Source organism: Electrophorus electricus, chromosome 10, assembly GCF_013358815.1.
Source record: "Electrophorus electricus isolate fEleEle1 chromosome 10, fEleEle1.pri, whole genome shotgun sequence".
NCBI classification, from domain to species: Eukaryota; Metazoa; Chordata; class Actinopteri; order Gymnotiformes; family Gymnotidae; genus Electrophorus; species Electrophorus electricus.
In genome coordinates, this window is record NC_049544.1 from 4,052,407 (window position 1) to 4,062,803 (window position 10,397).

General features: G+C 40.1%; 3 protein-coding genes across 3 annotated transcripts; all 3 read right to left on the reverse strand.

Annotated features, from left to right (window-relative positions):
* Window positions 1-666: 666 nt before the first annotated feature.
* On the reverse strand, window positions 667-5,049 carry LOC113570700 (nuclear factor 7, brain-like). Its single transcript, XM_026999269.2, has 6 exons — window positions 4,354-5,049; window positions 3,945-4,040; window positions 3,462-3,695; window positions 3,245-3,336; window positions 3,034-3,149; window positions 667-2,824 (listed from the first exon to the last, which is right to left on the reverse strand). Exons 1-6 carry the CDS (start codon window positions 4,798-4,800, stop codon window positions 2,319-2,321), a joined length of 1,491 nt encoding a protein of 496 aa, XP_026855070.1. The 5' UTR covers window positions 4,801-5,049; the 3' UTR covers window positions 667-2,318.
* A 767-nt stretch (window positions 5,050-5,816) lies between these two features.
* Window positions 5,817-7,095, reverse strand: LOC118242164 (nuclear factor 7, brain-like). The gene is made up of 2 exons (XM_035531003.1): window positions 6,799-7,095; window positions 5,817-6,659 (listed from the first exon to the last, which is right to left on the reverse strand). The coding sequence occupies exons 1-2, from the start codon at window positions 6,881-6,883 to the stop codon at window positions 6,154-6,156; spliced, it is 591 nt and encodes a 196-aa protein (XP_035386896.1). The 5' UTR covers window positions 6,884-7,095; the 3' UTR covers window positions 5,817-6,153.
* On the reverse strand, window positions 7,066-8,170 carry LOC113570695 (E3 ubiquitin-protein ligase TRIM62-like). The gene is made up of 3 exons (XM_035531002.1): window positions 7,730-8,170; window positions 7,476-7,571; window positions 7,066-7,381 (listed from the first exon to the last, which is right to left on the reverse strand). The coding sequence occupies exons 1-3, from the start codon at window positions 8,168-8,170 to the stop codon at window positions 7,091-7,093; spliced, it is 828 nt and encodes a 275-aa protein (XP_035386895.1). The 3' UTR covers window positions 7,066-7,090.
* Between the last annotated feature and the right edge of the window lie 2,227 nt (window positions 8,171-10,397).

The following is a 10,397-nucleotide window of genomic DNA, read 5'->3' on the forward strand; positions in this document are numbered from 1 at the left end:
TGAATGAATGAGCAGAACCTTCCAAGGTGCAGTAAACTTTGCTGCTGTTATCCTGTGAGGACAAGAAAAATATAAACAAGGTGCAGCATTTAATGCAATACATGTGACTTTACACCATGACTAAGGAGGTTTCAGGCTAAAACAAAAACCAAACCAAACTACAAGACTCAAGCGACAGAGAAAAGAAAGCAGAGGCGATGCAGTTATTCGAATAGTGAATGACTGAATAAATTGAGCAGTGCTTTCTGACATAGTTGTCACTGTAGTCGTTTTTCACTTCGTTAATTGAATTCATATACACATATACAATTCATATACAATCAAACTAGGCTAAACTGAAAATAACTCGTAGTCTTTGAAGTTCATGTTCGAACTTTGGGCCATATAGAAATCTCTCTATAGCGATTATTTCAGTCTAGCCAGGAGGGGGCAGTGTTTCTTTTTGTTGTTGTTTTTGCACCATAGCTTTCCCTGCTGGAGTCCGTAGGCGCCGAGTCATTTCAAATCTCCACATGTTCTGGGCTGTCCACCCTTAGTGTCAGAATCATTGCAAATGGCAGTTCAAAATATGCGAGTTTATTCATTGGTGGTTGAAGGTCACGAAAAACAGCGTGACCATATTTTAATTTTCAAAGAAGAAGAAGGGAGAGGGCATGTACACATAACTGCTTTTAACACATTTATTTTTTAGACTTAGTTACAGGACCAGTAACAATTGCCTTCAGAACCTATATGGCCAGATAATCTCATGTATAAAGTAAAGAAAATATAGATTTCATCAGCATACAAATTCAATACTTTGCTAGACATTTTTCAGTAGTTCTTATGTACCCAGGTGTGCTTCGCTGAATATCAGTCTGTTTTAGATAAGAAAATGCCATTTTAACAAGGCAGGTATGCAATCCACCTGTGTAATATAGAATTCCACACAAACTCTGGCCACTTCACATTGATAATTCTGTCAGATTTTATTTTAGTTTCTGTTTTATTAGAATTACAAGCCTAAAAAATAATTTAATAGGTGTGTAGGGTGTGAGTGTAAGGAGACTGATTTATGCCACACACACACACACACGCTGAGAAACAGCCTGACCAATAGTTGTATGTTGAGTGTACATGATCGACCAGTTGTGGTGTGTCAAATGGAGGGACCTATAAAGAATGGTCAAAGCGATGCAAAAACAGCTGCCCAGTGTAGAAAACAAATGTCAACATGGAAGGAAAGCCAAATCCCAGACCTTTTATTCATTTTAGAAATGCTGGCCAGACACATTTTTTAGGTTCCATATAGAGGACACATATGGTCACCCCATGAAAACCCCACGACACAACTAAGTACTATGACACATAAAAGCTGCAGGGATATCAGAGCTGGTTATATACAGCCTCTGTGTGGTAACCTGCTCAGAGACTGCTAACTGAAATTTTATATATTGTACTTTCCAATAATCTACACTCAAGAGGCAAAACCTCTCAAAACAATGATTTTCACCTGTACACTTTCTTCTCCAGTGGACAATGAGAAAAGGCAACATGTATTGGTAAGCCATACAACCTAATCGACTGAGAATCAACGCCACGATCGTGGAAGGAGGATTCATTACCCTGTACTGACACATCCTTCCATTTGGCATGCTAACAAAGAAAAGAACAATGAAAAAACACTAAACATAGCCAAAAATGAATCACGTCACCTTCCCGCAAAATGTTTCAGAATAAATTTCATTCTTTCATTGACCTTAAACCTCATGTAAGCACATTTTAAAGGAGCACTTTGGCTAAGCTGTCATTGGCCAAAATGTATGCTTTGGGAAAAAAAAAAAAAAAAAAAAAAGATGCTAAAACAGATACTCTGAGAAAACAAGTCGCCGTGACTATCCTGGGCAATGTAGCTTAGCAACTAAAAGTCTCCAAACAGTCCAACTGTGTCAGCCAATTAGTCAGTAAAAATATTAAAGGAGGATGTGTTTATCCAGGGAAGAAGGTAGAAATGCAGGCTAAGGGAGGAGTTTCAGAGAAAGGGTTCATTAGGGGGCCTGAAATTCAAAGGTGGGGATGGACTCCTATGGTTAAGTCTGGAAGAAAAGATAGAATGTTTTCATTTCTATAAGGATGTCTGTATCTGGCATAATTTCACTATGGAAACATTTGAATGGGTAGTATTCAGCACAATTACGAAGAAAACTGACCGACATCTGTAAATCAGAAAATCATAAATATCACATATTACATATTATGCCCAGATATGGAATTTGCACTCCATCGGTGCTGAGTACACTGAAATCCAGAAAAAAAATATGATTTTGACCTTTTGTAGGTCAGTTCCAGCACACTGTCAGTGGGTCTTTGTTCCTACCCTGCACGTAGGCACCAGGAGAGAGACTCAGAGAATAAGGCATGGGGGAGGGGAACGTAGCCGTATGGAGAAGAGTCATGTCGTCAGCATTATAGAAACACACCTGATACCTGTCGCAGTCCAGGTACAGCCCGATTCTCCTTGGCTTCACCACCAGCTCTTTATCGGTCTCTGTACCGTTCTCTTTAATACAGTAGCCTTGGTTGTACTTCAGGTGAAGCCCGATGTTCTTGCTTACATTGCTCAAACATCCACTATCGACACCCACGCTCCAGTCTGGCTTCTCACCCACGTCCACCTCCCAGTAATGTTGCCCTGACTGAAAGGTCTTGTGGGTCCTGGCGAAAGGTCTGTAGTCTGATTTGTGATAGAAAACCCCCCTTTTGGCTGCACGCATCACACTGCGGCCATCAGAGGAAACCCTCAGGTACGGGTCGTGGCAGTCAGATATGACATTGCGGTTGGGAACTGTGGAGGAATTCATAACTACACATGACTCAAGATAAACTTTTTTTCATTTTCTCTTCATATGTAGTTAATATTTCATGGTCACGTAAAAACTACAGTAAATCAGGGAGTGTAAATGTGACTAAAATGTCCTATAATATACAGCATTTTTATTAATAATGTAGCAATCATATATTAATAAACATTTTTTTCCTTACTTATCCATTTACCTGGTTTAATGGACCCTAGCATCTCCTTCCACACAAAGAACTGAAGATGAGTCTCATATGGACCCAAGAAGAGGGTGTCAGTGGTCACACTGAGGTCTTTTACCCTTGACTTAAACCTACGGTTAACACAATTGTTACACTGTAATCAGAAATCGTATCACGTGCCAAGAACATTGTTCACTCTGTCATGGCTGTCTCATGGTGTACTCACGCTGATGATTGACTGGCATTCTGATTCCTTTTGGAACAGCTTTCTGTTTCCTTCATCTCCTCAACAAAATTCATCCCTTTCTCAGTCCACCACTGAAAATGAGAGATGAAAGCAACACAGCCACCGCACCTTTCCTTTTAAGTGCAAGTAAATGTGAAGTGTTTTCAGGTGAAAACTAATGCTAAACTTCACTTCTAAAAGTCGAATCTGTCATGACCTGCAGAAACCCGTCGAGACGGTCCGTTTCAAGGACCTCCCGGAGAACCTCCTCCTGCTCTCTTGCACTGTTCAGCCTCGCCTCGATCTCGCTCTTTTTCTTCTGCATCTTCTCCACCACAAGCTTCTCCTGTCTCTCCAGCAGGGTTTTCATGTCCTGCTCCTTCTGTCTCAGGAACCGGTGCAACTCCTCAAACTGAGCAGATGTCTGGACTGAAAGCTGCTTGGACCTTTCCTGTACAGCGCAGCAAAGAAACGGAAGTAGGGGGTAGTTGCTGTGGTGCCAAAGCATGTTGCCACTATTTTACAGTTCTGTGACTATGGACATGGGCAGCCCAGTCAAGAGTATTTCTTTTCATCTCAGGTATGAACTTTGTTAATAAAAACTTCTGCTCACCTCCTCATTAAGAACACACACTAAATATAGCGCATTAAATGAATGTGATTGACACATCAAATGCATTCATGATGCTTCTAATCTCACCTGAGTTTTTGTGATCTCATTTGTCTGCTTCGTAATGAGTTCCTCCAGCTCCTTGTTCTCCTTTGATAGGTAGTTTAATGGTTCTCCTAGCATCTCCTACAGTGTAGAGGAAAAATGCATGTACAGTATGGCCTCGACCATATAATACAATATGTATAACATCAACCATATAATGCAATATGCATGAGATCAACCATATAATACAATATGTATGAGATCATTTATGCTTAGTAAAAAAGCCTTCTAAAAGATTCCTGCCTGCAAAAGCTTTGAACCCTTCTATGAAGTTCAAGTAACTTGAATTACAATGGCTGCATGTAGTTTTGTATTTAGGCCAGTTCTATGTACTCTTGTGTAATGCAGGTTTTTTATGTACCTGAGCACTGCCACACAAACATTCCACACTGACCTTCCTGGGTTCTGCAGCCTCATCCACCGGTTTGAACCTGTGGCCCTGGTGTTTTTCCCCATCCCTACAGATCAGACACACCAGCTTCTGATCCGTCTCGCAGAAGAGCTTCAGCCTCTCATTGTGTTCGGAGCACACCAACTTCTCCGGATCCTCGAGCACCCCCTGTGTGCTCGCGCTGCCCCTCTTTGTGTCCCTCAGGGCTTGCTGCTCAGAGAGGTGCTCCCGCACTGCGTCCACCATATTCCGGAGGACCCGGTTGGAGCGGAGGTCCCACATGGTGTAGGGCCGGCGGCACTCGGGGCACTGCCGCAGACGGCTGGTAGTCTGCGAGTGGCTGCTGATGCACTGTCTGCAGAATGTGTGGTCGCAGAGCAGACTCACAGGGTCTGTGAAATCCCCCAAACACACGGAGCACTGTATCTGCTTGGACAGCCTAGAGGCCATGGCAGCTTCTGGTCAGGATCGGCAGACGCCGTTTGAACTCTTCAGTGAAATGTTGGGTATGGCAGCAGCTTTTGTCTCTTCCAAATGTTCCCAGCTCTTCACCAACAGAAAATGCTTGTATCGAGAATTTAACAGCTGGTTCTAACTGCAGCTGCTGCCTTTCAGATGACTGGCAACAAATGTCCACCACATAGGATTTAGCAGAGACACAAGGGATTTTTCTGAGTGTGTATTACTGGGTGTGTGTTAGTCAACCCCTTCCCCCCAGTTTGAACTAACACATTTCCCTCAGTGTTCTATATTTGGGGATCCTTTTTACCATGTGGTTCAAAACATTGGCAAACAGTCAAAAAGCTTGCCAATAGCAAATCTGGAAATGCACTCTTAGTATTACTTAGAGAACCAAGTCCAACAAACTGCTACACTGAGCTACCTTTAGCACCCATTATAGACAGTTTCAACAACATGAAACAGCACCCAGAGCGTATTGTTTTTTACATTACATTACAGTTAGCTGGAACTTTATAAAGTCATATATTTTAAAAGTAACCTTCCTGACTATAATTTCTGTGACTCTTCCATGACAAAATAATTAGGTCAAATTACAAAAATCAGTTTTGACCTTCTGACTGAAGTGAAGGATATAATCAGGTGACTGGATTGTCACATGCATATAAAACAGTAAGAGCAAGCAGTGTGTTGCTGCCTAATACTCTGTTGTCCTCCCACTCTATGTTTAGAAAGTCCGTCTGCTATTCTCAGCTGTATCAGCACCGTGCGCTAAAATACTGAAATACAGAACAGGCAAACAGGGACGGGAGTATATTTAGCACTGTAAATTTATTTACTGTAAGAAATCTGGTACAGGATTTTATTTTTAAAGGAATAAAAATTTAAATGCACCAAAAGGCAATAAACATTGTTTATATTAAAAGTGCGAGGGTTGTGAACTAATGTTGCCAGAGTTAGGCACTGAAGGAGTCCACACCCTCTTTTCATTCCAACACCCTCCATGCATATCTGTCTCCACAGCCAATGACATGCATGCTTAATTACAGAGACCAGGACAGGTGGTGTCAACCCCCCTTTTATGTCACATAGTAACTGCTTTAGTAATAGTTGTCAGATTGTAAAGACAGTTTAGCTGACTTGTGCTTAATTTAAATTGCTTACATCAGTTTTATGAATTACAGGCAGCTTTAAGGGCTTTAAGGAGTATAAGCAATAGTCTCATTTCGTCATTCCTGAATTTCCCCTCAGGACTCAACAAAGTATATTTTTCTAAATATCAACGCTCATAAGTATTCAGTCTCTTTCAATACATTTAAAGTACCGTAGGACGTGATATTTGTCTTAATACCAGCAAACTGTAAGTGGATCTCTGTTTTTTCCATTCAAGTACGGACCAGGAGAGAGACAGAGAGAATGAGGTAATGCTTTTGACAAAGCTATGGTGTCAATGTGAATCATGCTGTCAGCATTATAAAATGAGACCTGCCTTCTGTCACAGTCCAGGTACACTCCTATCTTTCTAGGACATGATGCGATATATAATTGTTTTCTGACTGCATCGCTGGCCTGCTGGATATAATAGCCAGAGTCTGAGCTACGGAACAGCGCTGTGCCCTTGTCGGCATTGCCCGAACTGCAGCTGCAAACGCCCACACCCCAGTCTGATTTTTGCCCCACCTCCACCTCCCAGTAGTGCTGTCCTGTGCCAAATGCAGTGTCAGCTCTCAGCCAAGGGGTGGCGCCCTTGTTTCTCTTCAACGTTTTTTTCTTACTCTGGACGCTAAGACCGTTGGAAGACACTTTTACGCTTTGGCCACCTCCATCCTCCACTGTGTGATGATAGGGCACTTATAGGAGATAAAAGGAAGGGTTGTAACAATTATTAAATACAGAAATAATTGTGAGTGCGAGTACTTTGTGTATAAATGAGAACAATGGCACTTCGCACTTACTTTAAAGTGGCAGTCAACTCTTCCTGCCTCTTACCTGGATGGATGGATTTCAGCATCTCTTTCCATATGAAGAACTGCAAGTGTGTCTCATAAGGACCAAGGAACAGGGACTCAGGCATAACGCTAAAACTCTGCGCAGACAGCTCCCTAAAATGATCATAGATACATTTCAGGTGGATTGCAGAAATGATTCAAAAGCTTTTATTTGTTTCCATGGATACTCACATACTGTGTGGCTGAGTGCTGAGTGTTTGTCCATATTCTTTCCACCACTGTATGTACATAATCATATAAATGGAAACTGACTAATTACAACTAATCACAAATTATGCTAATAAAAATCTTATTAAAATCTTTCCTGAATAGGAACATAAATGGCTAACCTGTAGGTACTGGCAGGGTTGTTCATTCTCCAAGACTGACATTAGAACACCTTGCTTTTCTCTTGCATTAGACAATGTTTCTTCCATAATAAATAAATTGTCTTCCATCATTTCTAAGATTTGATTTTGCTTCTCATCTAGCAATTTCATCACCTCATCCTCCTTCTGCCTTAGGAACCGGTGCAGCATTTCAAATTGGGCAGAGATCTGGTCTGACAGCAACTTATATTTGTCCTACAAAAAATATATGACCAGTTTTACTTTGTCAGTAAAGCATACATGTTATTTTGTTCAGTGTGATAAAACGCAGGGGTTATTTTTCACCTACCCTTGTTTTTACAATCTCAATAGTCTGCTTCTCGATCAAATCAACCAGTTTCTCGTCTTCAGTTAACAACATTGCCATACTCTTAGATGTCTTTTCCTGTAGGATTTATCAGAAAATAAATCACAATTATGAGAGCAGCTTAGTCTAACAAAGTCTTCCAAACCAAAGCCTACTCAAAACCCCTCTCCCCATACACACAAATATATATATATAATATTTTTTTTTTATTATTGTATACAGACATTTAAATGTACCTTCCCATCTTGGAATGCATCCTTCAAACTTTTGCAATGATGTCCCTGATGCAACTCTTCCAAACTGCAGATAACACACATCAGTTTATTGTCTGTCTCACAGAAGAGCTTGAATGGCTCGTCGTGAACAGGGCAGCGCTGATTTTGGTCACAGTTCACGTCCCCTGATGTGATATTCATCACTTGCGCTCTCAGTGCTTCATGTTCCACCAGATGGGCTCGGGTCGCTTCCACTATGTTCCTTAAGAGACGACTACCTTTGATATCATCCCCGGAAAAGGCCCGCCGGCATACTGGGCAAACACTTTCATCCCCATTCATGGCCAAATGATCGGTGATACATTTCCTACAGTAGAAATGCTCGCATGGAAGACTCACTGGATCCCTCAAATCTTGCAAGCATATAGGACAACAAATCTGATGAGACAATGCAGAAGCCATCATACAAAGTTGCTGTTTTGGTTGCTTGATCCAAATAATTTTAGATCTACTTGAGTGCTCTTCAGTCCATAAGCAGTTAGAGAAGACCTGTGACGTTAAAGCTTGGCTCTTTAAGTCTCACTGATGATCTAAAGTAAAAGCAGAGTTACTGGAAACACTGACAAATGTCCTTGAATTTGCCACAGCAAATTATGCTGAAACAAAAAAAAAAGTCACATGGTATAACTGGTTTCTCAGGAAAGTAGAACTGACTGGAAGAGGTATTCCTGCTATGTAAGATAACTGCTAGCCAAAGTACATATAATATCTGTCTAAGTGCGAAGTACAACTCATCATGGTTATTATACATGTTTAAAAATATTGAAACAGGAAGAACTGTACTTTATTGTCTCTGCATTTTATTTGTACATTTTTATCAATGAGTTTCTACTCTATAGTTCAGTGTTTCTTATATGTAAACATTTTTCTAATGTTTGCCTTATCTGCCTCTGAGCAGAGACATGTGTAATGGAGCACAGGTTAAAACTACATTTTGTTCCTATTACAGCAGTAAGTCCTACGGCAGTATCTATGAGGTTTGGGTGGGGTATGGTGGGGGTGTAATGAATGAGGTAAAACTAATATAGTGACGACCTTATGAAAGTATGGTATTGTCATAGAGGCTTGCGAGAGCAACTGCTTTTGCTGTTCAGGTTTCACTCTGGAACCACCCGCACCTGTTCCAGTAAGTACACCAGCAGTTCTCTAGATCACGTACCTGATGAAGTCTTGTTGTTCCCAGCATTTCTAAGCCACTCTTCTAGGTTGTTCGCTCTTTTACTGCTAATCTTAGTTGCTGACGTGGTATTGGACAAGTTTAAAAGCGCAATAAGTTTTTTTTTGTTTTTTTTTACCACAGAAGAGTAACAAACCATATTTATTAAAGAAATAATTTATCACCACATTATCTCTATAAGGTGCAGCTCACATGAAATGAAGAATCAAATTTCTTTTTAGATCTCAAATGAACCAGTTTATGTGGCCATGTTTCAAATTGATTTAGTACAGAATCTCTGAAATATCCAGGCCTTTAGGTGTCAGTATATTGGCTGTTTCATAACATGAAGAAGAATCATAGAAAAAAATACTTATTGCTCCTTTATACATAACCTAATTAGGTGGAGTCTATCAGTTCTTCATTCAAAAACAAACAGATTTTGGTGGCAGGTTGTACTTACAAACATTATAAATGAGAGGCAGTGGCCTCTGATGTTGAGCACTAAAGGCAACAGCTAGAAGTGATTTGAGGGTACATTAATAGCCTGTTTTCTTGTAAGGTGCACTAAAAAGTGAAAGAATACTGTTATGACTCATAACAAAGATTAACTACTAAGTGCACTTATAACCCAGTGCTTTAACCATAAATTACTAAAATTATAATAAAATAATAATATAATAAAATTATAAGTAGCTTATAGTATTATTATAAAAGCAAGTAGCCCAACGTTCACAATCTTACAAGGTATTCTGACAAAATAGAGCATGTCCTCATATATTCAAAATACAACCAAGTAAATTATTTTCTGTCCTGGCTCCCAGATGGTGGAGTGAACTCCCGCTTGCTGTCTGGACAGCAGAGTCCCTTGCAGTCTTCAAACGCAGACTGAAGATCCATCTATTTGCAGAATATTTAAAAGATAACTGATCCCTTATTGACAGACTAATTTAGTACTTATTGTAGAGCATTATTTATGCTTTTTAACAAACTCTAGCACTTATTGTTTATAGCACTTTTCATTGTTTAAGATAGACCTTATGTATTTTGCACTTCTAGGTATCAGCATTCATCAGTGTATTCTACAGTATTCTAGTTCATTGGTATGTTTGATTCTAACCTACTGTACTGTACTAGGATATATTCTATGAGTAAATGACAAAACACTTTTCTAAGTCGCTCTGGATAAGAGCGTTTGCTAAATGCCGTAAATGCAAATGTAAATGTAAATTTAAGAAACCAAAACAATATTTTCTAGCAATATTAATTATAGAATCAGTTCTTCTGTAAAATGTATCTTAAAGGCCTGATGATCTTTATCTCATTGGTTGAATACTAACTCATTAGGCAGATGAGTTCTGTAGAATAGTTTACTCTGTAGCTCAGCTGCTGGGTAGCGGATGATGATAACTAAGTTAGGTCCACCTCTCCTATGGCAATGGGTGATCGGGGTACTGCTGAGGGCATTTCTAA

Excerpts from the sequence above, each read along its gene's own strand:
- LOC118242164 (XM_035531003.1), bottom strand. The coding sequence starts at position 6,883 with ATGCCTGAGTCCCTGTTCCTTGGTCCTTATGAGACACACTTGCAGTTC. Across the intron at positions 6,660-6,798 it reads GCTGAAATCCATCCATCCAG|TGCCCTATCATCACACAGTG; the intron begins GTAAGAGGCAGG and ends ATCTCCTATAAG.
- LOC113570695 (XM_035531002.1), bottom strand. The coding sequence starts at position 8,170 with ATGGCTTCTGCATTGTCTCATCAGATTTGTTGTCCTATATGCTTGCAA. Across the intron at positions 7,572-7,729 it reads ATGCATTCCAAGATGGGAAG|GAAAAGACATCTAAGAGTAT; the intron begins GTACATTTAAAT and ends TAAATCCTACAG. Across the intron at positions 7,382-7,475 it reads TTGAGATTGTAAAAACAAGG|GACAAATATAAGTTGCTGTC; the intron begins GTAGGTGAAAAA and ends TATTTTTTGTAG.
- LOC113570700 (XM_026999269.2), bottom strand. The coding sequence starts at position 4,800 with ATGGCCTCTAGGCTGTCCAAGCAGATACAGTGCTCCGTGTGTTTGGGG. Across the intron at positions 3,337-3,461 it reads GTCTCGACGGGTTTCTGCAG|TGGTGGACTGAGAAAGGGAT; the intron begins GTCATGACAGAT and ends TCTCATTTTCAG. Across the intron at positions 3,150-3,244 it reads AATGCCAGTCAATCATCAGC|GTTTAAGTCAAGGGTAAAAG; the intron begins GTGAGTACACCA and ends TGTTAACCGTAG.